General features: G+C 44.1%; 1 protein-coding gene across 2 annotated transcripts in view; it reads right to left on the bottom strand.

Moving 5' to 3' along the window:
* Window positions 1-25,411, bottom strand: part of OVCH1 (ovochymase 1) — a 1,177,845-nt gene that overhangs the window by 109,915 nt on the left and 1,042,519 nt on the right. For both annotated transcript variants that reach the window (XM_069228188.1, XM_069228187.1), the window contains one exon: window positions 5,756-5,851. In XM_069228188.1, coding sequence (XP_069084289.1) covers window positions 5,756-5,851 — 96 coding nt within the window. The remainder of the gene's footprint in view (window positions 1-5,755; window positions 5,852-25,411) is intronic.

Consider the following 25,411-nt stretch of genomic DNA (forward strand, 5'->3'; position numbering starts at 1 on the left):
GTCGGATTGGGTGGGTGGTGTAATAACAGCCCAAAATGATATCTAAAATATCCTATACTTACTTTTCCATCTAACTCTCAAGTCTGATTTTCTACTATTAAATCGATAAATGGATAGATTGTAACCATAGGGCATGCTGGTGCCAGTTTTTTACTTTGAAATCCATCAATTATAGGCCGTAGTATACACTATTGTCCACTCTAATATGGTGACTTTTAGGCCAGTTGTATGGTTATCTTTCTCTGTAGGTATAAGTGCAGTTACTAGCTTTTTTCAGTTTCATCACGTAAACCAACCATCTAATATATAGTTGACTCTGATGTAGGATATAAATATAACTATACTTTTCTGAATACACATCCACTGCTGTTTGACATCAATCTATGGCAACTTCTGTTCCCGTGGGTCACACTTTTCAGTAAAGCTCCTATATTTTGGTTAGTCCAAGATGGCGGCCGCGAAAAATCTGTAGCCTCTTATTTCTATGTTTGGCTGAGTTGCACGCCGAGTAAACAAATCAGATAGCCAGTATAAAATGGAGCGCGTCTGTCGGCTGCTGCCATTAGGAACGGAATACTAAGCCGTCCTTCAATCAGGTAAGACTATCAGATATATGCCTTTGGCCTAATAGTTTATTAGACGTTACCGTCTATAATAAGACGTATTTGAATTGTAGCGAGTCTGACCTAGACGGTCTTTCACTGGGCCTCAATTTCCTTTTTTCATTCAGCATTTGTATCAACCAGCGTACCTCGGAATTTGGCATACAGCCCATTACGAACACGGGGACATTCTAAAGACCGCGGAAGTGAATCCGCTCTTTCGCCTTCATTAGTTGATGCTCAGGTGATCCCCAGTTCTCTAGCTACATGGAAATCGATTTATGCTAATTATCTTTAAAAGTATCATCGGTTGCAGTATAATTAAGCGACATTTCCTTTTAGGCCTTTTAATCTTTCTCCACTTACAAAAAACTTTATTTTTATTTTTTATTTATTTTTCCATCAGAACCACAAAACGTCATTGATAATCAAAGACAGCCAGACGCATTTCTTTTAAATGCAATAGTTCTATCCCAGTTACTATTCCTGATTGGCCCAACAGGTACTAGAAAAATACAAAAAAATAAGTATATTTTAACATTATAAATAACCCCACAATTTGCATGGGTGTACCATTATAAGTCAGGGAAAAAGAGTAAGAATCAAATTCGGGTTCAGACTTCACTGCACAGTTATTTATCTTTTTTCATCTTACTTTCTATTTTTATTTTCATTTTTTTGTTTTATTTTTATTTTTTACGTTTTCATTAGCTATAAGTTGCCTCTTCCTATTCTACATTTCTCCAATGTTTTGGTGCATGCTTACTTCCTTTTATTACGGCACTACTCCTATTGGAAAACTCACTCACGTATGACAGGCTCTTAATGAGTATGTTGCATGATAGCTAAGAGATTGACTAATAGACCGCACATGCAATTAAGAATTTTCAATCCTTTTGTTCTCTCCACCGAAAAAAACTAGAAATTGAGATTTCCGAATTATTTGTTCTATGTATGTGTTTTTTAATTTTTTTATTACTGTATTAGATATCATGTCTATATATATTTTTGATCTATATTTAGAATACGGCGTAAGAAATGACCAAGATATATGGCTGTTAGGAATGTACCAGTAAAGGATCAAGATACCGGGAACCGCCGTGATGAAGGTGACCTCATTAATCGAGGAACACCAAAACGCGCGTAGGCCTCTGTTTTCCTATTGTATTTGCTAGATATCAGACTTACTATTGCTGCTTCTCAGCCATAGTTCTTTATCTTTGTATCTGATCTTAGTGTGTTATAGTATCATCACATGATTTATTTATATATTTCCCCGTCATTGATATGTTATTAATTGTTATCTTTGGTTAGGCTTTGCTATTGTATTATTGTGTCATTTCCACTCATTGAGACTATTAGGGTATCTTTTGTAACCTGTTTTCTGTATTGAGTATTTCTGTTATTTTTAGCTTGGTATGAGTGTGGTATGGTTGAGACTAGTTATTTGTCTTTTCTCCATTTTAGTAATAGATTTGTCGTCTTTAGTATTTTGTATAATTATTTAATAAATGTATATCTTGATCATAAAAGTTTCTATACAGCCACTTTATTTGATGTGCAGCCTTATTGTTTATTTATGAAGCATGGCCATTTTTTTGACATACAACTCAATGAGTATCAACATCTACTGAGATTCGGGACCTGAAGAATATTCATTCCACAGGTCAATAGCGGTAGCTCTTTTCTTAGATTTCCTCTATAGTAGTAATTTCCCTGCTTGAGCTACGGCCATTTAACCAGGGAACCCCTTGTGGTACATTTCCATAGTTTCCCCCAACACAGGTTTGAGTTTCTTATTCCATACCAACTCATTAACTATCGTGTAGGGAGATCCTGAATCAGCTGTGATGCTGAGGATCACACCACCAATTGATATTTCACATTTAGGTTTCTTTTGCTGGTTATTCTTAACACATTCCTCTAAGGAGTTTCCTATGCTTAAGATACACGTTTGTCCTCCTCCTCAGAGTCTAATGATTCTGAGCCAGATTCTTCTTCTAATATTTTTATCGCCCCCTTTTTTTTTTCCCTACATACTTTCAAGAAATGCCCCATGACACCACAACCCGAACACCTTTGATTGCAAGAAAGACATTTTTTATCATTAGCAAAATGCCCAATAAACCCACATCTAAAACATTTTACTTTTGTATTTAGATCCTCCTGTTCTTTGTTCTGTCTATAGTTCTGGATGCTGCTTTGTCTTTTAGGCAGTGCTTAATTTGTGCTTGTTGTTTCCAGTATGGAGCACCGGTACTTATTTCTGAGGGCTGGCGCTTAGTTTTCTGTCTCAAGCATATACTGCGAGCAAAGGACATGTGGGAAAGACGGAGGAAGCGAGGAAGAGAAAAACGAAAAAGCGTCAGAAAGGGGAAAAGCAGAAAGCTGCAAGAGTGAGCTGAAGGGGCAGGGAGTGTGTGTAAATGAATTGAAGAGGCCCGAGGTGGCTTCAGGTTTACGCTGCCTCAGTATTATGTGCTCGCACTTTTAATTCCAGCAGCCACGTGTTTAAGAGGAAAGCTTTGAGCACCAGCACCTTTTTATTTACAAATTAAGCACTGCCCGTGAGTTTTGCTTTCTTGAAGATCTCTATCACCTCTTCTAGTGGCGCTTCTCCTTTGGCCGACAAGCAGTCCTATATTGCAGAATTCGCAGCGTGCATGACTATCTTGTCTCTTATGAGCTCATCTTGTAATATACCAAAACAGCATGCAAGTGCTAAATTCTTTAATGCCGATACGTAGTCTTCAATAGTCTCTTCCTTAGACTGTTTCCTATGAAAGAACTTGTACCTATCTATGCCCACGCAAACAGTAGGAGCGTAATAGGTATCTAAATCTTCTAGGGCATTGGTGAAAACTTTGCATTGACCCTGTTGTCTATGTGTCTTTTCCGTCGGGTTATGTGTTTTCAGACCTTAAGGGCCTAAGCAGTGTAAAAGGATTTTTTTCTTTTTCTCAGGTGTATAGTCATCCTCCTCATCAAAGGTAGATAGGTAATGAAAAAAATATTCACGCCATTCTTGCCACTTGATAGAATTGTCTCCAGAAGTTGGTGAAAACGGTTGTGGTAGAGACAAGTTTAAAACATTACTAGTAGTCATGTTGGTAATTGCCCTCTTTAATATAAGAGAACAGCAGTAGCGTTCACCTTCGCTTTAACAAGCGCTGCACTTCGGTATGTTACCACTGAACCAGAAGATGGCGGCATGTACCCTCGTACTCCATGCAGGTTTACCGATCCACAGTTGATGCATGGAATACTGAAACTTGTCTTGCTCGAGGCTTGACAGTTGGAGGGAGGATTTTGCGAGGAAACTACTTATTCTAATAAAAACTCACTTCAATAGCAAAACGCTGAAGATTAACGTCTCTGTGTTGTTTCTGAAGATGTGTGAAGATTAAGGAATGAGCGCAAGTGCAGATTATCAGCTCTGAATTTGGCACGTAGGTTCCTGTGCTGAGGCACTCGTCAAATCAAATCAAATCATTGACATTTATAAAGCGCGCTACTCACCCGTGCGGGTCTCAAGGCGCTAGGGGAAAGGGGGGGTTACTGCTGCTCGAATAGCCAGGTTTTTAGGAGTCTCCGGAAAGCGGGGTGGTCCTGGGTGGTCCTGAGGCTGGTGGGGAGGGAGCTCCAGGTCTTGGCTGCCAGGAAGGAAAAAGATCTCCCACCCGCCGTGGAGCGGCGGATGCGAGGGATGGCAGCAAGTGCGAGACCAGAGGAACGGAGGAGGCGGGTGGGGACGTAGAAGCTGAGGCGTCGGTTGAGGTATTCCGGTCCCTTGTTGTGGAGGGCTTTGTGTGCGTGGGTGAGAAGTCGAAAGGTGATCCTTTTGCTGACTGGGAGCCAATGCAGGTGTCTCAGGTGTGCGGAGATGTGGCTGTTGCGGGGTATGTCGAGGATGAGGTGTGCCGATGCGTTTTGAATGTGTTGCAGGCGATTTTGGAGTTTGGCTGTGGTCCCGGCATAGAGGGTGTTGCCGTAGTCCAGGCGGCTCGTGACGAGGGTGTGGGTCACGGTTTTTCTAGTGTCGGCGGGGATCCAGCGGAAGATCTTGCGGAGCATGCGGAGGGTGAGGAAGCAGGCGGAGGACACGGCGTTGACTTGCTTGGTCATGGTGAGAAGAGGGTCCAAGATGAAGCCGAGGTTGCGGGCGTGGTCTGTGGGGGTCGGTGCGGTGCTGAGGGCCGTGGGCCACCAGGAGTCGTCCCAGGCGGACGGGGTGTTGCAGAGGATGAGGACTTCTGTTTTTTCAGAGTTCAGCTTTAGGCGGCTGAGCCTCATCCAATCTGTAGTAATTATGTTGAGTGCGGTTGTGATGCAGTGTAGTTTATTGTCAAGTTTTCCCCAGCACAGTGAGGAGCATCAGTACGATCTTGTCTGCTCCTCTAACGACCGCAGAGTCTCGCTCCCCCACATTCCATCTGATGTCACTACATTCTATCAATCCCCCTGTACGGTGTCACTGCATAGACATTATACATCTATCACATTCCTCACATCATAACAATCACCCCTGCAAATCTGAAGCAAGGTTTTTCACTTTACTGCTCTAAAAGGCAGCTTAGAACTGCAAGTAAACATTTGTTGGTGCCCCCTAAGCATGTAAGGAAAATAGCAGGAGGGAAGTTTTTCTGCTGTACACTGCTTAACTCATGAAGATCCAACACGTTCTGCATTTTATGAAGGCCACAGTGACATTTATTTGCATAATCCTTCTCGACTCAGTTCACAGTCTGTGCTTGGTGGTTCTATTCTAGGAGTGTTTAGCAGATTATAAATTCCAGACTGGATTCTAGGTTTCTTCAGATTGCAATCAAACATTCTGCTATCAGATCACCCTGAGGTATGGTAAACTCTAAAGGAATTGGCAATTAAAGCCTCTTCACCTCATTGGCTGCAGTTTGGATCTTACCGTATGGAAAGTAGTCTACAAACAGTGCAGTATTAAACCGAGGGTTACTGTCACTGCCATTTAATATTTAGTACCAATGATTCTTGGCCTGATGGGGATTAGCGGAGACATTTTAACCTGCAAGAGATCTGGAACTGGAGAAGTTATTTGTTTCCACCACATCAAATATTCTTATTTTTTTCATTTTGATTAAAGAGTGAACAATTGTAAAAAAGCAAAATCTACCTACCAGTTGCATTGGTAAGTCCCCATCCTGTTACAAAGCATTCCGAGGTTAGACTTGGCTGTTCATTTTTTTCTGGTAGGCAAACTATTGAATTTGGGTCTGCAATGAAAATAACAATATCCATGTTAGCAACACACATGGTTAATTAACCACGCTTTTCCAAATTAAAATCAATGAATCCCATGGACTAATTTAAATTTACTCCATCCAAGATACAGTACTTCACTATTATATTTCAATCCTTGAGCCACATTAATATCGATCTTGATCCGACAATAAAACTCAAAAATAAAATTAAAGAATTTTTAGATCAGAACTTAAATTCTACTTGTGTCACAATCCACAATTACATTTTGCAGCAGTTTACAGACATTATTGTCTTACCAATTTTACATAAAGTTTCTGTGTAATGGAGAAGAGAAGATCGACTATGTAAGATGCTGGCAATTCAACCTGGGTACCTTGGTTCTAATCCCAACTATGGTACTTGACTATACGCCATGCAATTCTGGGCTACTCAATGTAGATAAATGTACTCTGTGCCCTTTAGTATTGTTCAAAGGTCATGTTCTAACACACAATTACTTCTTATCTATGTCGAACACCTCAGGTTCCCACTACAATTCTCTATGTAGTGTACCAGTGCTTGTTGCACCTGGGACCCCCAAAATATCTAAAGCAATAGACATTAGATCGGTGTGGGTTCTAGAAACTGAGTCAGTAGCGCTGTTACGTGCAAGGGGGCCCTCAACCTTTCAGGGGGCCTCATTAAGCTCAAGAGCTAAGATCATCTTTGAAATATGGGTTGACTAAGAGCCTCTGAATATTCTGCAGAGGGGCCCTATTATTTGAGTTGCGCCACTGAAACGAGCAACTCTTGGTAGTGGGAAAGCAGCTAAAGCGAGTAACAAGAACACAGTTTTGAGTAAGGCTGGAAAGATTGTGCTGGGTGACTGGATCAAGTTGGGTAAAATTTCAAAATATCACTTAATAGCTTAGTGAGAAACTGGGCTCCTAACTGGCTCGAAAACATTTCAGAACGTATTTTTGTTTTCCTCACCAGTCCGAATCTGGGGTAGTTGAATTGAACTGCATAATATCCCCCCATAGGTGCAAATGGGGACATGTTCGCTTTAAGTTAACTGAAGTCTGATATGGCGATCGGGATACTCTGCCATTGAGGACACAGGCAACTTAAGCTCTGAGGTAAAGTCCATTATGTATAGAAAATATTGTTTAATAGTCAATACATCTGGGAAAAGTATAATCACAGTAAATAATTTATAATCACACCACGACGAAGCACAGATCCTGAACTGGTCTCACTTCTGGGATATACAGCCCGACTGACCAGTGGGCGCAGAACCACTCTGAGGGATGACTGGACCGATGAACAGACCTCATGGAAATGGACCACGGGCAATCAACGCTTAGCTGAGAAAATGTAGCTTCACACTGTTCTCGCTCTTCCGATTCTAGTTACTTGGGTATTTACATTTGTGGGAGCTTTCTGTGGTAATAATAGTGTTTTGCTCTGGTTTCTCCATACGTCCGATAAGTACTCCATGTTTTAGCTGTCATTTGGTGTGAATGTGTGCCGAAGAGGGCACACCTCGTATAGTGTTAAAGTGTAGTTTGATACACTTACTGCCAACACCTGTTTGTTGGGGCCCAGAAACCTTATAAATATTGCACACTTAATAAAAAACACACCAGACACTGTAGGTTGTGTTTCGCACTTGGGAAGCTTATTTACACATCCTCAAAGTTTCACTTCTTCACTGAACATGCAACAGCTCGCTGCACATCACCCAGTTCCCTCAGCTCCGCCCTGGTGGAGTCCGTGGGTGGAGGAGCCAGTAGGTGCCAACTGGGGGAACAATCTCATGAGGAGTTAAAGTGACGGTAACATAACAGATTGCTGTGGAAATGTGCTTGCAAATTTGGCAATTCATAAGAGGTCTAGCTTTGTAGCTGTGCCCTCGTCTACGATCAAGAATGTAGAAGGCGAACCTGGATCTTGTTCGGCAGCTAGGCCATTCATCAGGACAACTTTAAGTTTTGAGACCGTAATTAGATGGAATGCTTCCTTTTGATGAGCCACTATATTCAACTGCTGGCTATTGAAATAGTGTGCTTCATGGGACTGGGCTATTGGCTATAGGAGCGTGCAGATCGCATGGCCTACGAATAGAGCGCAATGATATGTGCTTGGCATCAGCATGGGGAAGAGGGACAGAGTAAGCACAGTTGTCATTTCAAAACTAATACCATCAATGGACAGCAGTGGTGGTGAGGCTTCTGGCAGGTTGTATAGAGGGCAAGCAATATGCGACATTGACTGATGTCAAAGCCACGTTCACCCAATTGAAAGAGGGCATCAGTGACTGTGGTCCAAGCTTGAATGCTGTAGAGCAGCGGTTCTTAACTTTTGGTCCAGGGATCCATGGAGGTGCACAAAGCCGACTCAGGAGGTCCGCACCAACTTAGAAAATTAAATACCTTTAACAGATTAATAAAGAGTATAAAAATAAATCAGAAAAATTGAAAACGTTGTGTAAACGTGACGGAATTTGAAATTGGAGACTAAAAATTAATTCTGTATACTCTGGTTGGTGGAAGAAGCGCCAGTACACCAAACTGAATAAAGTAAGGACGAGCGATGGGTGTTCTCTACTGAATTCAGGAAAGCTCCAAACTTCCCATTAAAATTAAAACTTTGATTAATATAGGTTACTGTGTTTTTGTGTATTGTTTTGCCGTTCAAACCATTGAAATTGCTTAGGCCGGGGTTCCTAAGTTCCAATAACTGAGTGAGGACCCGGATTCCAATAATGATTCAGTGGTGGGGTCTCCGGGTTCAAGTAATGATTAAGTGGGGGTCCACAGAAGTAAAAACATTAAGAACCTCTGCTCTACAGTTAAACACATACAAGCAATGTCGGGCAAACACAGTGACAAGCCTGCCCAAGCAGAGCATATCCTCGAGGAAGGACGTCTGCAAACGAGTCCAAAATACTGCATATTCAAGTAAAGATGGAGGAATTGAAAATCACTTGGTATGAAACCAAATAAACATACTGGTTATTGGGAAGAAATAAAGGGAAAAAAGCATTGAGGAGAACACCTCTGCTGGGCAGAGTATCCTGTCCAAAGCTATGATGGGAATGTGCATAGATCACTGGCCAGCTGACCTGCTTTCAACAGAGCCGCGAGAAAAACGATGCTCAGTAGTACAGAACCGATATTGGACACATTTTATTTATGAACTAAAAAATATATAAAGTGAAAATATTTCCTAATTTCAGACATTTGGTGCAAACAGAGTAAATAAACGATTTCCCTGGCTGTACTCTTTTTTTTGTAAAATGAGGTGTTATCTTTCAGTTGCTATTTAGCCCCCTCTAACCCGGCCAACTCCAGGCTAAAACCCTGCACCACACCATCATTCTCCAAGTGACTTTCAAGCACTAAGTTGTAAACCGCCTAACTTCCTGTGGTTACTTTTGTGGCAATGTCTATTTTCTTTTTTTATTATTAGAGATGGGGCTTGTGCTGGCAGACGACATATTTGGGGATTAATCAGTGAGACTGTAAAGTGGAATTAGATATGCTTTACTTGGGAAAACTGTACCAATTTACTCAGTTATTTAAGAGGTTACCGCGGTTTTAGTCCTAATAGAATTGATAGAGGCTAGAGGGACTGATGGATGAGATATGCTTGGGTTAGGGCTATAATGTGAGATGGTGCTCTGTCTTATATTTTAATATATTTAGAATGTGCTAGGCCTAAACTGCTACCCAAAGCCTTCGCAGACAATTGCCTATCTCAGAAGCCCGAGACACATATTTCAGTGCTGGATACAAGCGCCTTCATTAGAAAGGGGCGTGCAACAGACTTGTTAAACACTAACACAAACAGTAGCTCGGGGGGGCGGGGGGGGTCCCAAAGAAGCAAGGTTAGTATCTTTCCAATAGGCAGTTTCATAATTGTCCATGGTAATCTGACTGACCACAAATAGACCTTGGTTAATTTATACAGTTAGACCCGAGCTGGCCTAGACATCTATAAGGAAACCATTGTAAAAAGTTGTGAATTCCTCAATTCACATTTCTTCTGCATTCATATCTATAATACTGTCACCGACCTCGAGGGGGAGAACTTGTCAAAAGGTAAATTCTGTGGGCTAATAGATCGATTTTAGGGTAGCAGGTGCAGAGACGGCAACTCACAAAGGGCGAGAAGGGTGCTTGGGGATGTAAGCCTCTTCGGGGCCTACCTACAGCTCTGACCGACACAGCTTTCTTGGTACTTAGTTCTTACATCGATTAACCACGAGCGGCTAGATCACCTTGATTTAAGCCCTCCAGCCGCGCACGGCCCTCAGGATGCGTTCACAAAAACAATGTATGGTAGCGGCTGGGTGGCTCACGACATCCCTTCTAACCTTTCAAACGTTTTGAGAATAATGAAAAGCTATTAAAAAGAGAACAATGTATGTACTGGGAGACAAGTTCGGGAAGAAATAGCAAAGACACGTTCAGTTGCTGTCTGACAGTCTCCTTGTATCAGATATTAGCACACAATGTCAGTTTCTGGCTAGGTCTGGGATTAGCTCTCAACTGGTACGTGTGTCCTCTGCTACCTGTATCTCTTTCCTGGGTTGGTGCCACTGGGTCCTCCCCCACCCCTGAGCACTCTTTCCCTTTTGCTTCCATTTCTTCCATACTCCGCACATTCCCTTGGCTCTACTTCTAGGTCCTTCCCGATGGGAGCATCTGGACTATTGATGTCGTCCCTCTCTAGGTGCTGGTCTTTTTGAACCAGGAAACATTTGACACTGAAGCCTCCAGGTCTCGCTGTTATCATGGTTCCATCGACTTTCACAACCTCTCATATTTCCTTCTCAAAAGGAGTCTAAAATGACCAGCCAGGATATCGATCCTGGATGACTACCTGTTCACCTATGTGGTGGGCACAGCGCGTGTATTCCTGGACGCCCTGTCATTGTTGCTGCTTTGCTTTTGCTGTGGAGTATGGTCGTCTAGAGTGGAAGATTCCCACTTGGGATCGGACAGAAAGAGATCTTGTGTAGCCCGTCTCATCAGGCGATCACTCGGAGCACATCCAGCGGTGCTAGGAGGCATTTGTCAGTATGCCCTTAGAAACTGATTTAAACAGCATTCCAGATCTTCTCACCTTTCAACCCCACTCCTAAGTGCTCTAATGAAAGTCTGCATAAATCTCTCCACTTTCTCATTTGCCTGAGGCCACTGGGGGTTATTTTCTGGTGCCCGACGTTCAGGGTGTTCATATACATTTTAAGCTCCTGACCTTGGAATGCCAGGCCATTGTCCGTTTTGATCTCGGTGGGCAGCTCTTATAGTGCAAAACATGTTTTCAAATGCTGGTGTGACATACTCAAAGGGTGTGGACTTTATTAGCTCAGCGGCTGGAAACTTAGTGTAGCTGTCCATGACTACCAGGATTAATCTGTTGTCGGGAAACTGCCAAAGTCTAGACTCTCAGATGACCAGGGTTTCCTTGCATGCTTCCTCCGTGATTGCCTGTGCTACAGGGGGCTCTCCGATAGTGATGATGCATGATTGACAGTTTTTCACAGCGTCTTCCACCTTTTGGTCCATTCCCGGGAACCACAATTTTCTGCGCAGTCGTGCTTTGGTTTTGGACATGCTTTGATGGCCCTGGTGGGTAAATTCCACCATCCTGGCCCCTACGTAACTCAGGATTAACACCCGATGACCCCTCATTATCAGCATCTCTTCACTTTCACTCAGTTCATTCCAGCACCTCCAGAGCTGTGTTCAAGTCTCCTGCTCCTGCACCAGGAAATTTCTCCACTGTCTTCTCAGTGCCTAAGCAACTTTCACTAGGCAGCTGTCAGTCTAAGTTGCTATAGCTATTTCATGCAGGGAGAGCGCTCTGGGACAAGCTGTCTCTGCTACCACCAGGATAAAACCCCCTACTCCAGGATCTACCTCCTTCTGTCTAGTGGGTTCAGCAGCCATGGGATGATGTGACAGGTAATTTGCCGGGTTGTTCACACCAGGCCGGTACACAACCTCAAATGAATATTGTTGGCTATTTCGGGGAAGTCTATTCCAGGCAGTGAAGAGGGGCACAAGAGGTTTGAGGTCACCACCTGAAATTTCTGCCCACAGAAGTAGAGGTGAAAATGCTCGAACACCCATCAGATCACCAGGGCCACTTTTTCAATTTGAGCATACCTCGTCTCGACAGCTGTAAGAGCACTGCTCACATAGACGATGGGCACCCACTCTAATTCACACTTTCGTTGCAACAACACGGCCCCAAGCCACACAGGACATGAGTCGACAATAAGTTCAGTTCTTCTGGTAGGGCTGAAGTACGCCCTGGTGGCATTGTGCAGCATAGCCTTTTTTATGCCCCTGAATGCTCAAGCTGCATCGCTGTCCCACTTCCACTCCACTTTTCTGGTTAGTGCCTCAGGGGTTCCTAGAGTGTAGCCAGCTTGAGAATGAATCTGCTGATGCAATAAGCCATCCCCCGAGAAATTTCTGACAGTGGGAGGACTCTGCCAGATATCTGCCTTCCTAATTGCTTGCACTTTAGGAGGATCCACTTGTAACCCCTCCTTGGAAAACCTGTATCCAAAAAACTATTTCATTTGTGTAGAACAGCCATTTGGCAGGGGAAACTTAGGCCTCTTTCCACAAAGCGTTCTACTGTTGCTCACAACTGGGTGTGGTGTTCCTCTAGTGCTTGAGTAGATCAAAATGTCACTCACATTTATCACCAAAATCAATCCTGACAATGGTTACCGTATAGCCTTTTGAAAAACTGCTGCAGATGACACCTCAAAGCTTGGCAGTTTGAAGCTCTGCAACCCTATGTGGGTTGAGATCGTAGTTATGTACCTGCAGGATTCCTCTAGCATCAGCTGATGGCATCCATAATTCAAATCAAATCTTAGAAAAAGGCCTGGCACCATTCAAATCGGCCACAATTTCATCTTTTATGGGAGTGATATGCTTCTCTCACCGAATCGCTTGGTTGGGAAGCTGCATGTCCACGTATAAATGTATAGCACCAGGCTGCTTGGGTTTCAGCACTATGACCAGTGGAAACACCCATGGGGTGGGCCCAAATACCTTCTCTATTACACCAGCTTGTTATAAATTGTTCCAACTTTTTCTACCAGTGCACAAATATGGAAAGGAACTCTCCTGTGAGAGTCACAGCCTTGATAGTCATCGATATGGAGCTTCTCCTGTACACCTTTTGGGCAACTCAACCCATTGAACAGCTCTGGAAAGGCTTTGAAGGTGGCATCTGCATGGAATTGATGTACCAAACATTAAAAAAAACAACAAAAAAAAAAACAAAAAACCCCAAGATCTTCCGCCGTATGGTGCCAGTGTTTTGTCTTACATGAAATTTAGTTCTTGTTCTTATGCTTCCATTTGCCTCCTCGATGACTCCCTTCAGGGGAATGGGCTCTGTTCCCCCATATGTATATATTCTCGCCTTGATGGGGTTGATCTTTGGCTGAGGCTCCAGATTGAGAAGTTGTTCAGCGTCCTTAATGTTCAGTGATGCCCTGGTGTCGATGAGGGCAGTGACCTTCGCTTCTTCCACATTCACCTCACACATGGGGCGGGGGCGAGGCGGGTTTTGGTTGCTTTGACCGGTGACGATATGGTGAGGACTTCACCCTCCTCTTCCCTTGTGCTGTTGGCTTCAACTGACACCTGTGTCGCACCATCCACCTCTTCTTCCAGTGCCAACTGTTGAAGCTCTCGGTTCAACTTTCCTTTACTCATTGTGTTCTCTGCACATCTTCTCAAAGTGTTTGTTCCGCCCACATTTTAGACACTGCTTTCCATGCGCCGGGCAACCACATGGAGGGTGTCGTGTTGGACCACAGCTGCCACATACTTTGGTATTCCCCCTTGCAAATGTGCCTTCACAAGACCTTACTGATCGGCTTTTCACTGCCTCTACGCATTCCATCTTGACCTTAATCTCCCCCGAAGACATTTGGGCTAGAGAGTTTTGTGCTAGGTCGACCTCCATCTCCCCTACATTGTTGTCAGCCAGCTCATGTTATTGGGCTAGGATTAATATGTCATCTAATAAAATGCCAAGCTGTCTCAGAATGAGCTTACTGAGGTTGGATGACCTGCAACCTTGGATCATTTGCTCTAATTTCACCTGGTTTGTCTATTCCGATGCATGTACTTGCCAGTTGGTGCAGCCGTGCAAAAAATGTATCTACAGACTCCCCTTCAGCCTGATGGGCCTGTCGAAGCCTGAATTTCCAGAAGTCTGAATTTAGTTGGGGGTCAAAATAATGGTTCAAAGCGGCCACAGCAGCTTTAAAATCATCCACTCTGGTATTGGGTAAGTCCTCAGAGTTCATACAGTTCATCTCACACCATATGCAGCATTACGGAAAGCTTGACGGCACCATCTGTTTCGCGGGTGACGCAAAAATGATGTTGCAGACGCCCTATCCATTTGTGCCATCTTGGTGCCACTGTGACTGGATCTGCCAAATGTAGGAAGCTGGCCTGGTGTGTGGTAAGCACCTATGGTGTTATCACCTTTTACCAGGTACAGCTATCCCAGATTAGTAAGGTGTAGTCAGTGTCTAGGAAGCTAGGCTCTCTAGAGGTAGCTGTGGATGAGCAGCCAAGACTTATCTAGGAGACATGCAAAGCTTATGGAATACCACTGTAGTCACACAGCACTTTCATGTGTGTAAGAACCACACAGTGTTACAAAAATAAAGGCACTTTATTAGGTTAACACAAATACCAAAATACTATATAGGCAATACCCCAACTGGAAGTAAGGAAACACTATTGTATGTACATTAGGAGTCAGGAATTAGCATAGGATGCAATAGAAAACAGTGAAAGCAATAGAAAATAATGAAGGCCTGGGGGGGACCAAACCATATACTAAGTAAGTGGAATGCAAAAGTCAGACACCCACCCAAGTAAGTGGAATCAGTAGAGGGGGAGCTGGAGGAATTAGGAAACCCATAAGGTAAGTACCAGAGTGCCCCCAGTGACCAGGAGAGAGATAAGTACCAGGTTCTCCCCAAACCCACCAAAAGGACTTCAGAAAGTCAGGCAAGACTGCAAGAAGCCAAAGGTGGATCCTGGAAGAGGAAGACCTGGATAGAAAGAGGACCAATTCCAGTTGACGGCGTGTCCGGTGGTGGCAGGAGCCACTACCCACCCGTCTGTGGATGCAGGACCAAGTCGACAGTTGGCAAAGACAGTCAGCAATGCAGCACTGGAGCAGCTGAAGTGATGCAGTTGATGTCCCATGCAGGAAGAAGGATTGCAGTCGCTCAGTGGTGTGGAAGAACCACTAAAAAGCCCTGGCAAAGGCAAATGTCATTGGAGAAGAGATGCAGGGCTGCCGGGGACTAGCAAGGTCCAGGAGGGCTCAACCAATGGAGGGGACATCCCAGGTGACCCTCAGCAGTGAGGAGAGTCACAGGAAGAGGAGGCAGCCCCCACAGGTGACAAGCACAGGAGTCGCAGAGAGGCCCATGTAGCACATCTAGAAAAGAGTCCCATGTCACAGGAGAAGCACGCAGAGGGCTGTGCATCACAGTGAAGAGTGCTGGGGGCTGGTGCTATCTGGAGCCTGAAGATCCCTTGAAGGAGATGCCAACAAGCATTGGTAGCTGCAAGACATGCTGTGCATGGGGGGGTACTGTCCAGTGTGGAAAGGCAAGGACTTATGATCCCACAAGTTAGACAGCTGGTAGAGAAGACCAAGGGAACCACTCCAGACCACCACCCAGCTCTGGAGGAGAGAAGTTCCACGCAGCCGGTGGTTGTTGTAGCTGTTGCCTGAGGATGCTGGGGAGTGATATCTTCACTCCAAGGGAGATTCCTTCCAGCTTCTTGTGCAGGCTGAAGACTCATCACCCTCAGAGGATGGACAGCTGGGGAAATGTTGCAGTTACTGGAAGGAGCCGGAGAAAATGTTTCAGAGCAGAGTCGTCGCTGTAGCTGCAGATTGTAGGTTCCTGTGAAGTCCAGTTGTGGTTCCAGGGGCAAGAAGTCGAAGTAAACATTGCAGAGGAGTCCTGCTGGAATCTTGCATGTCGAATCTGAGGACTCTGCCCACCTTGGATTAAAGATGGCAGAATCAAGTGGCCACCTGGGGGAGCTCTGGGCACCACCCATGGGGTGGTGATGGACAGGGGAGTGGTAACTCCCCTTTCCATTGTCCGGTTTCGCAACAGAGCAGGGACCAGGGGTCCCTAGACTGGTGCAAACCAGTCAATGCATGGAGGGATCCAAATGTGCCCTTCAGAGCATATCAGTGGGCTTGGGGAGGCTACCCATCCCAAGCCATGTAACACCTATTTCCAAAGGGAGAGGGTGTTGCCTCCCTCTCCTAAATAAAATCCTTTTTTCTGCCTTCCTGTGCATGAGCTGGTCAAGCAGCAGGAGGGCAGAAAACCATCTGTAGGATGATAGCCTGCAAAGTTGGGGGTCCTCTAAGGAGCCTCCAGAGTGCATGGAATCACACAACCAATACTGGCAACAGTATTGGGTGTGATTGTGACATGGTTGATACAAAACATGCCTGGATTTGGAGTTACCATTATGTAGCTTGACACAGGTAGTGATCTGTGTCCAGTATACACGTAAAATGGCTTCCCTGCACTCACGAAGTCAAGAGGAATGGAGCTGGAGTTTGTAGGGGCACCTCTGCTCATGCAGGGGTGCCCTCACACACACAGGTACCTGCACCCTGCCTTCTGGGCTAGGAGGGCCTACCATAGGGGTGACTTGCAGTGACCTGAAGAGAAAGGGTGCAAGCACCTTTTCATGCAGGCTGCAATGATAGGCCGGCAGACAGTTTACGTGGACTCCCATGGGTGGCATTATACATGCTGCCACCCATGGGGAACCCCTGGTGCCCCAACTCCCTGGGTACAATATACTGGGGACTTATATGGGGTTATCAGTATGCCAAATGTGGGGTATGTGAAGTCCCAGCAACCAAATTTAGAGGTAGAGAGCACAGTCACTGAGGTCATGGTTAGCAGGATCCCAGTGAACACAGTCAAAGCATACCGACATCAGGCTAAAAGTGGGGGTAACCATGCGAAAGAGAGGGTACTTTCCCACACCAAGTGACTAAAAGGTGCTAAAGCAGCAACAGACAAGGGCGCACTGGCTTGCTGTCATGCTGAGGTACATTCCCTCTTGTTGTGACACTGATGTGATTCACTATGGGGTTCCTGTGTGCCTAGTTAGGCTTGCTGAGCTGGCACTGATGGTCCGCTCAGTTCTCTGATCGCTTGTCCGGACCCACCTCAGATGCCACTCCTGCAAAACCAATCATGCAAGCTCATATTGATAAATTTGTTCAAGAAATCTAATCAGAAAGCAGTTCACTGAAATCATACAGGAGGACTGCATTCATGAACAAAATAAATATGAGGCTGTCAACTTGAGAGGGCACATTGACAACTTGGAGCATACTGTTGACACCTGCTCTGAGGACCAGGAAATTCTATGACAGGCTTGCAACCCTGGAGAAACAGCAGATGGAATTGCAACTAAAACAGTAGGCAATGGAAAGCAGGAGGAACAATATTTGTATCGGCGGGGGGGGATTCTGAAAGGGGCAGAGAGCATGGACATTATGGCCTTCACTTTAGACCTGCTGCATGTAATCCGGCAATAACAATGCTTCTCCCATGACCCTGGATAGGGCTCATTGGGTGGCTCCTGCCCCAGTATGCCCCGACGTTACCCTGGACATTGTTAAGTGGATACACGTCTTCTCTGAAAAAGAGTATCCTCCAAGCAGCGAGAACAAAGGAGGTCACTGTGCAACTTTTCCAAGACTTAGCGCCCACCATCTTATGACTGCGTAGGGACTTGAAACCCATCACTGACCAACAGAGATCTCAACATACACTACCAATGGGGCCATCCTTTTGCTATCATTTACTTGGGAGAGAGAGCGCTGGGTTCCTCGCCCATTAAAGGAGGCCAAGCAACTACTGAACGTACAGACAGACTCACCCGAAGACAGCCCTGCCAATTTTCTCCTCTTGCATCCTTTAAACCTATTTGGACCACAGTGAAATCTTGGCACTCAAACATAACAGGGACCTTGCCTCTCAAGAGGCTAAAAAGGATATCATTCAGCACCTTTGCAATTTGGAGAGGGTCCCCTCCACTACCCCATCGACTACTGTTGTGGTTTAATACGGCCAACAATACCCACTCATGCTCTATGAACTGCGACTTGCCCCGTAATCGGGGCCTTATTAGCCGAATCTCTGGAACCAAGCGTAAACAGCATGCGCTCAACTGTTTTAGGTGGCCCTCCTTCAACTCCAATCCCTATATCTTGTGCTCTCCCTCAATGTATGGGGTCTCAACTCACAACAAAAGACACCAAGTGTGGCACTGTTTCCTTTTAATGGACCCTGGTGTTATTTTCCTCCAGAAAACTCACCTTCTCCCATGCAATACCCCTCGCATGGCACAACCAAAGTACCCTATCCGATACTGGGCATATGCTACAAATAAACCTGGTGTTGCAATCCCGTGCAAATCTAACTTCTGCTCTAAAGTTCTAAAAACTGTGAGGGAAGACAGGCTGTATCCTGAAATTTACAGTCCAAAGGGCCACCACCCTTCCTCTTCCTGAACCTCTATGCCCCAACCAAGCACAAGACATACATTAGGTAAGTCATTCGTGACCTGGTAGCTCAGGGGGTGACATGGAGGTGGAGGTGGGGGGTTCATTTCATACTAGTGTGGGACCGCAATATGGATTGCAGAGCTGCATCTTTCCAGGAAACGGGGGCGATATCCACTGCTCTTAAGTAGGACCTTACTGTCTTGGAACTCGTGGATGTTTGGTGCTACAAACACCCTGGGATGTGTGACTATTCATTCTTTTCTCACGTCCACACTTCATTCTCTCAAGTTGACTACATCTCTCACTCCCACACTGCTGCGCAACCTTGACTGCGCCGCTCTTTCTGACATATCCATCTCCAACCGTGCTCAAAGAGACCACAATGGCCAGACCAGGAGCTTCCCGTCCAGCCCAATCTCATTAGCCTCTCCCCCTGCAACTTCTGAGAAACCCAGTTGATGCAGCTGCGATCTAGAAGGAGATCTTGGCATATTTTGCCACCAACACAGCCTGAGACTTTAGGGATTATGCTCAGGGACTGATTTAGGGCCACAACAAAGGTGTTCATTTCTTCTATTGCCACTGCCCACACACATGAAGCCAGACTGGTCAAGTCGGGTCTTACCGCTGACATTAAAACCCTAGAACGCCTTGATTATTCTGCTCCATTTAGGGGCAATAAACATTTACTGGCTCTTTAAGGGGTTAACTGCGGGCACACGACACAAATAAGGCTGAGTGGTCTGTACTAGCTTTGAAACAGAGGTACTATGAGGGGGAGGGGTGACAAGGTGGGAACTCTTATTGCATTTACACTTTGCCAACACACCGCTTTTTCCCATATTTCTAAACTTAAACTCTGGGACTGGTCATGGCCTACTACTGAACAGGCAAAACAACAGGCCTTCCACAAATTTTAATTTACCAGGTGCACATATTCGTACCTCCAGGACTGCCCTTGGGATCCTCTTGACCCTCAACACACAGAACTCTTAGAAGCTTCCATCACCTTGACTGAGATACAGAGAAACCTGGATGGCCTTCCTGTGGCATTCTACCGCAAATTGCTTCACATTCAAGATGACATGCTGACTATTTAATACATTTAACATGGATAGGGGCCTTACCCCCAGCGTGGCAGTAGCAGGAATAGTACTTATCACAAAGCCGGGTAAAGATCCTTCACTATGTCCATCGTATCATCCAATAGCTCTCTTGAACACTGATGCCAATATCTACACAAAGATTATGGAAAATAGACCAGAGCCATACCTCCCGGGCATAATAGACCCAAACCAGGTTGCCTTTAACCGTCATAGGCAGGGTGCAGACAATATGCACTGTGTTGCCCACCTAGTCAAAAAGGCCCACCGCCACATCTCTTCCTGCTTGCTCTCACTGGATGAAGGGAAATCCTTTGACAGAGTCAACTGGCTTTTCCTACAGACTGTCTTTAGTAAAATCTGTCTTGGCCACAGCATGATCTCCAGGATAATGCCATTCTATGCCTCAGTCACAGCCACGATTCACATCAACAGGCGAGCTTCATGACAAATCCATTTGGTAAAGGGCACCAGACAAGTCTGTCCCCTCTCGTCTCTGCTCTTTGCCCTAGTGGTTGAATCCTTAGCGATCAACATTACCAGAGCCGAAGGCATCACAGGCATCCCCTTTGGAGGATGGGACCATAGGATAGCTCTATTCCCAGATTATTTTTTGCTAACGCTTACCCAACCTACAACCTCCTGGCTCTGGTACACGTTTTAGCGATTTTTGAAAAGGTCTCTGGTTTTAAAATTAACCTGGCCAAATCTAAGGCCTTGAACATGATGATTCCTAAGCTGGACCTTACCATCTTGCAACCCCTCACTCCCTTCCAATGGGCTCAATGCTCTACTAAGTATTTAGGTCTTAACCTAACTAGTTCCCTGAACTCTTGGACACAGGCTTATTGGTCAGAATATCAATGCTCGATCTTAGACAACCTACGTAGATGGAAGCCCCTATAGGTTTCCTGGTTTGGACGCTTCAATGCAGTTAAAATGTCCATACTACCAAACATTTTCTATCACCTCCAGACACTGCCCACTCCTATACCCAGGACACTATCCTTCATCTCTAGAAACTCATACAGTATGAACATTTATTTTGGCTGGAGGGGGTGTGGTGGCAGCTCCTGAGATTTTCTAATAATATACTGATGCTTCCCAGAGACTGGGTGCTTTGGCATTCCCCAACCGCCTCAAATACTAATGGGTGGCATCCCTGTGCTATATTTTAGAATAGGTCATCCGCAAAAGTGAAAAACATTGGTTTCATATAGATTAGGCAATGGCTAGTCGTCCACTTTGGAATCTGGCATGGCTCTCCAAATACAGCAGGCCACGTAGTGCCTGTACAGCCAACCCCACCAAAACGGTCCTTGATGTCTTGAACAAAATAGCCCTTAAGAGGGGACTTACCACCTTCCCCTCTCTGAACACCCCACTTGCCCATAACCAGGACTGCGTGCTGGCTCTACAACCTCACCCCTTCCTGGTCTGGCGGGAGGGAGAGTGCTGCACCCTCCAAGATCTCTTTAAGGGAGAACAGATCAAGTGCTTGTCCAGACTGCTATACTATCAACTGAGGCCTTGGGCACTCTCCCCCCACTAACATTCAAGGAGCAACACAGCAGTTCATTCCTTTTGAGACTGTAGTACGGTCCTTCAGTTGGACAAGGGGACAGACTTCAAGCACATACCAAGTAATTCAGCACTCTACCCCTATGCAACCGCATACTTATCAATCTCAATGTACTTTCAATATTTCTGAAGGGACTCACTAGAAACAATGGGAACAACTATGGCAGGGTATAGTCTAATTGTATAGAAGTATACACCAGCGAGAGAGCTTACAAACTGATGACAAAGATATTACACCCGACACGCTCATGCACTTTCTACCCCTCCACCTCCCCTCTGTTGGTGCTATATTTTGGCACCTAGGAACTTCCTCCACATTTGGTGGTCCTGCCCCCTCAGCCATTTATTGGAAAGACATCCTGAGCCACATCAAGGGGGTTGTTGGGTTCCTGGTCCCTACATTCCCTGCCACTGTGATCCTCAGAATACGGCCCCTGCAACTCAAAGCCATGACACATGGTGATTAGCGGCTGATTGCTCATATGTCGGTGGCTCCTCCAGCCGCCCACTGGTTTACATGTCTCTGGCATGTATTGGCCATTGAGCACTTGTCACATAGGGTAGCCCATAGCGATAATAAAATCACATATATTTGGCAACCCATGATGAATTACTTTCAGTGACTGGAACATCTCTGCTTTACTCCACCCAGACTCCAAGCCCTTCAGCTGACTGACAAGCCCCCATGCTCGCAGCTGAGACTCCATGATAGGCCATTCTCTACACAGGTTTCCATCAATTGCTGCCCTATAGCTGGGCTCCCCGATTCACTTGTGGGGCCAATTTCTGGTCTCGCTCCTCTCCTGCTCACCCTTACTCATCATAGGCTTGATGACAACCTTCATTGTTTGATTGTTCATTTTGTATGTATTATCAGGCATGTTCTAGCTTGATGCTTAAATGGTATGTTTTTTTCTACACGCTGCGTAAGCTATGCCATATAGATCTAATACTCTAAGTGCCATCCACTAGACCCTTTTTTTGGGCTCGGCTGTTCATACAATTGGTCTCACCTCCTGTGAGCCTATCTCCTTACTGCTGTAGTGAACGACTGATGCTGACATTCCATATTCTTTTGTAGACTTATTTTGTCTTGCAAAATTGCAATAAAAAGATTTAGTTAAAAAAAAAAAGCTCCAAATAGAATCCAACAGAGGCAGATAAACAGAACCATAACACTACAGATAAGTCCCATGCTCTCCATTCTCTTCCTCGTTTGCTGATTGTGAGCAGATAAGTACTACATTTTTCCAATATGGTACATTGAGAATTTTTAATGTGTTATTGAATAATTGTGAGTGAACACAATTTACTAAAATTTTCTAATTTTCAGTTATGTTTTTGGTGATTTATGTAAATTTGTAAAGTAGGTAGCTTAGCTTATGTAGTTCAATTAATAATTCAGGTAGGTACAAACAGGGAAGAGAATGAATTTTAGAGTCTCAGATGAGTTTTAAAGAGCAGTCATTTTTTCTAATATTTGTAGAATTTTAAATGATTGGTAAAAAGTACTGTTAGACAGCATTTGAATGTGAGGTAGTACTCAACACGTGCATTCCTTCATGATTATTTGCATGCATGACATTCTAATAATGTAAGTCCATTACAAGCACAAGGTTATTTTTCTAAAATAAGGTGGGCATGATTAGGAAGCGTGCTTGTCATTGAGTCTTTCTGCTTGAGAAATAGTTCTCAAATAAGAACGTCACATGTGTGGTGACGCTTTGCAGTGTGGAGGTTTCATAGCAATGCTTGTTACGAGAAATAGCTGACAGTTGACAGCTGATGAGCTGTTGCAAAATAAAAACCGAGCGTCACAGTGCAGCTATAAAACATTGTTTATTCATAAGATTCAAATATTTACAATTAACAGATTCTACATATTTTAAATTCTAAAATAAATATTATGTAGACAATTATTTTTAACTAACTTTTACATTAGATCTATAGCTATTTTACCAGGTTTTTAAGCTAGTTTAAACACAATATATGGTAAGTAGTAGAGAATTTTAAAATGTGTGAAGAAAATATAATTTCATCACAGGAGGTTCAGGAAGCGGTCATTAAGAGACTGACAAGTATAGAAATATGGTATACAGTTCAGAACACCATGCAAAAGATAGTTAAAGAAGGCAAAAGGAAGGGTAAGGTAATTGGCGAAGAGGAATATTGGACATTATCAGATGAGAAGGCAATAAACAGAGGACCAGGAGGAAAAGGTTCAAAGAAAACAAAACATAGAAATGAGGATGAAATGGCAAATAAGAAGGGAGGAGTCTTGAACAGTTCTCAATCCAGTGTCCTAAGCGGCACAACAATATAAAAAGGAAATACCAGAAAAGGAGATGGGCTTTCAACTATACTGGATAGAGACGGATATAAATGCAGATATAAATGAATAAATCCTTGATTTGGGTTATGAAGATGGCTTGGATGAGTTTCCAAGCTCTGACAATACTTTTAAAAACAAAAAGAGGTAAAAATCCTTTGGGCCACAGTTTGAACCACCAGAAATTAGGCATCCACGCAGTTCAGATTGGTGGCCTATGTATCATGTTGCTGAATACATAAAGCATTGGATAAGAAGACCGTGAGAAAGAGGTGAAAGAAATGGGCTGAGTGTTCCTGCCCAGCAACTAAGGTGAAGGAGAATATGACTCCTAACTTGGACCCAGATCTGATTACATATTTGCTTAAACTGGGCTGTGAACTAAGGAAGGGACTAGAGAAATCCAAAAAGCAATGTGAAGACAAATTACTTGATATCCAGGGCCCATTAGCAAGACTTTTTTATAAGATGGGAGAAGAATCTTGCTTCAAGGGAACAGATTTGGATATAAATATGTTGAGGGGATTGAGCCAGAAAGCGATATGCTAATGAGGGACTCACTGCAGACAGGCGAAGGCAGTACTATTAAGAATCAGTCCTAAAAAAAAAGTCATCAGGAGTCAAAAGGGCTTCTTTTTAGAGAAGGTTTAATTAAATTAGGAAAGCATGTCCACACTCACTGCCTTGGATAAAGCACATACATTTATGCGAAACATTTTCGGAGGAGTTAATTAATATAAAAGGGCAGAAAGAAGGGGCCAATCTTTTGGCCATACATATTATAGAGGCCCATATGAACAAGGAAGATGAGTATGCAGATGAAGTTCATACTCCAGTAACTTCCATCCTCAAAAAGGAAAAGGTGGTAGGAGCAGATTAATTTGAGGGAAATCCCAATGGTCTCATGCAGGATCACCTTCATGACAAGGTGAGTATGAAGAGTGGCATTGGTTTTATCCAGAGAAAAATAGGAGGGAGAATAAAACATTTAATGTATGAATGGGAGATGATAGCAAACGATTTATAGGTACTGGAAACAGTAAAAGGTTATATGATAGAGTTCCAGTCAGAGCCTCCTCAGATAAAGGAACCAAGAGAAATTTGTTTTCAAAAGAATATACAGAAAATGGTGACAGAAGAAATGTGTGGAATGTTGGCAAAAGAGGCCATAGTGGAGATAGAAGATAAAAGGTTTGTCAGTACTGTTTGTGGTATTGAAAAAGGACAAAGAATGGAGGCTGGTGATAAATTTAAGAGATTCCAATTATTTTGTAATTTATAGACATTTCAAAATGAAGGGAATTCATCTGTTGAGATATTCTAATAGACCAGGATTGGATGGCAAAAGCAGATTTAAAGAAAGCTTATTTTTAAATTCCAATTGCGCAGGAGAGTAAATGGTATCTGCAGTTCAGATGGAATGGACAGTTAGACCATACTGAAGACACTTGAGTTGGTATGTCTTCAGCACCTTGGTGTATTCCAAAAGTCTAAAGACCAGCAGCGGGTTATCTCAGGGAGAGAGGAGTGAAATAGCTAATTTATTTGGACGACATATTGTTAACCCTTTCACTGCTAGGCCTCCCCTCCCTCCAGTGCTAAGCCTTTTTTGGCTATTTGGGGTAGTTTGCACTTAGGCCAAATTTGTGTTCTTTTTTTCAACATCCTGGGGATTCTAAAGGTACCCAGGGTTTGTGGAAGCCCCTGGAGGGGACCAAGAAATTAGATAAATTACATTTTTTGTGGGAAAATGGGAAAAAGTGCTGCAGAAGAAAGTATTGTTTTTTTTCTCCCTGCAAATGGCATCAGCAATGGGTTTGCAGTGCAAAACTCACCATATTCTCAGCTTACAGGAACAGGCAAACTTGTATCAGAAAACCAAATTATTCAACCCAATTTTGGCATTCTACTGGGGCATAGCCCATTTTCCCTATTTTTTG

The sequence above is a fragment of the Pleurodeles waltl genome, chromosome 4_1 (genome assembly GCF_031143425.1).
Source record: "Pleurodeles waltl isolate 20211129_DDA chromosome 4_1, aPleWal1.hap1.20221129, whole genome shotgun sequence".
Lineage (NCBI taxonomy): Eukaryota > Metazoa > Chordata > Amphibia > Caudata > Salamandridae > Pleurodeles > Pleurodeles waltl.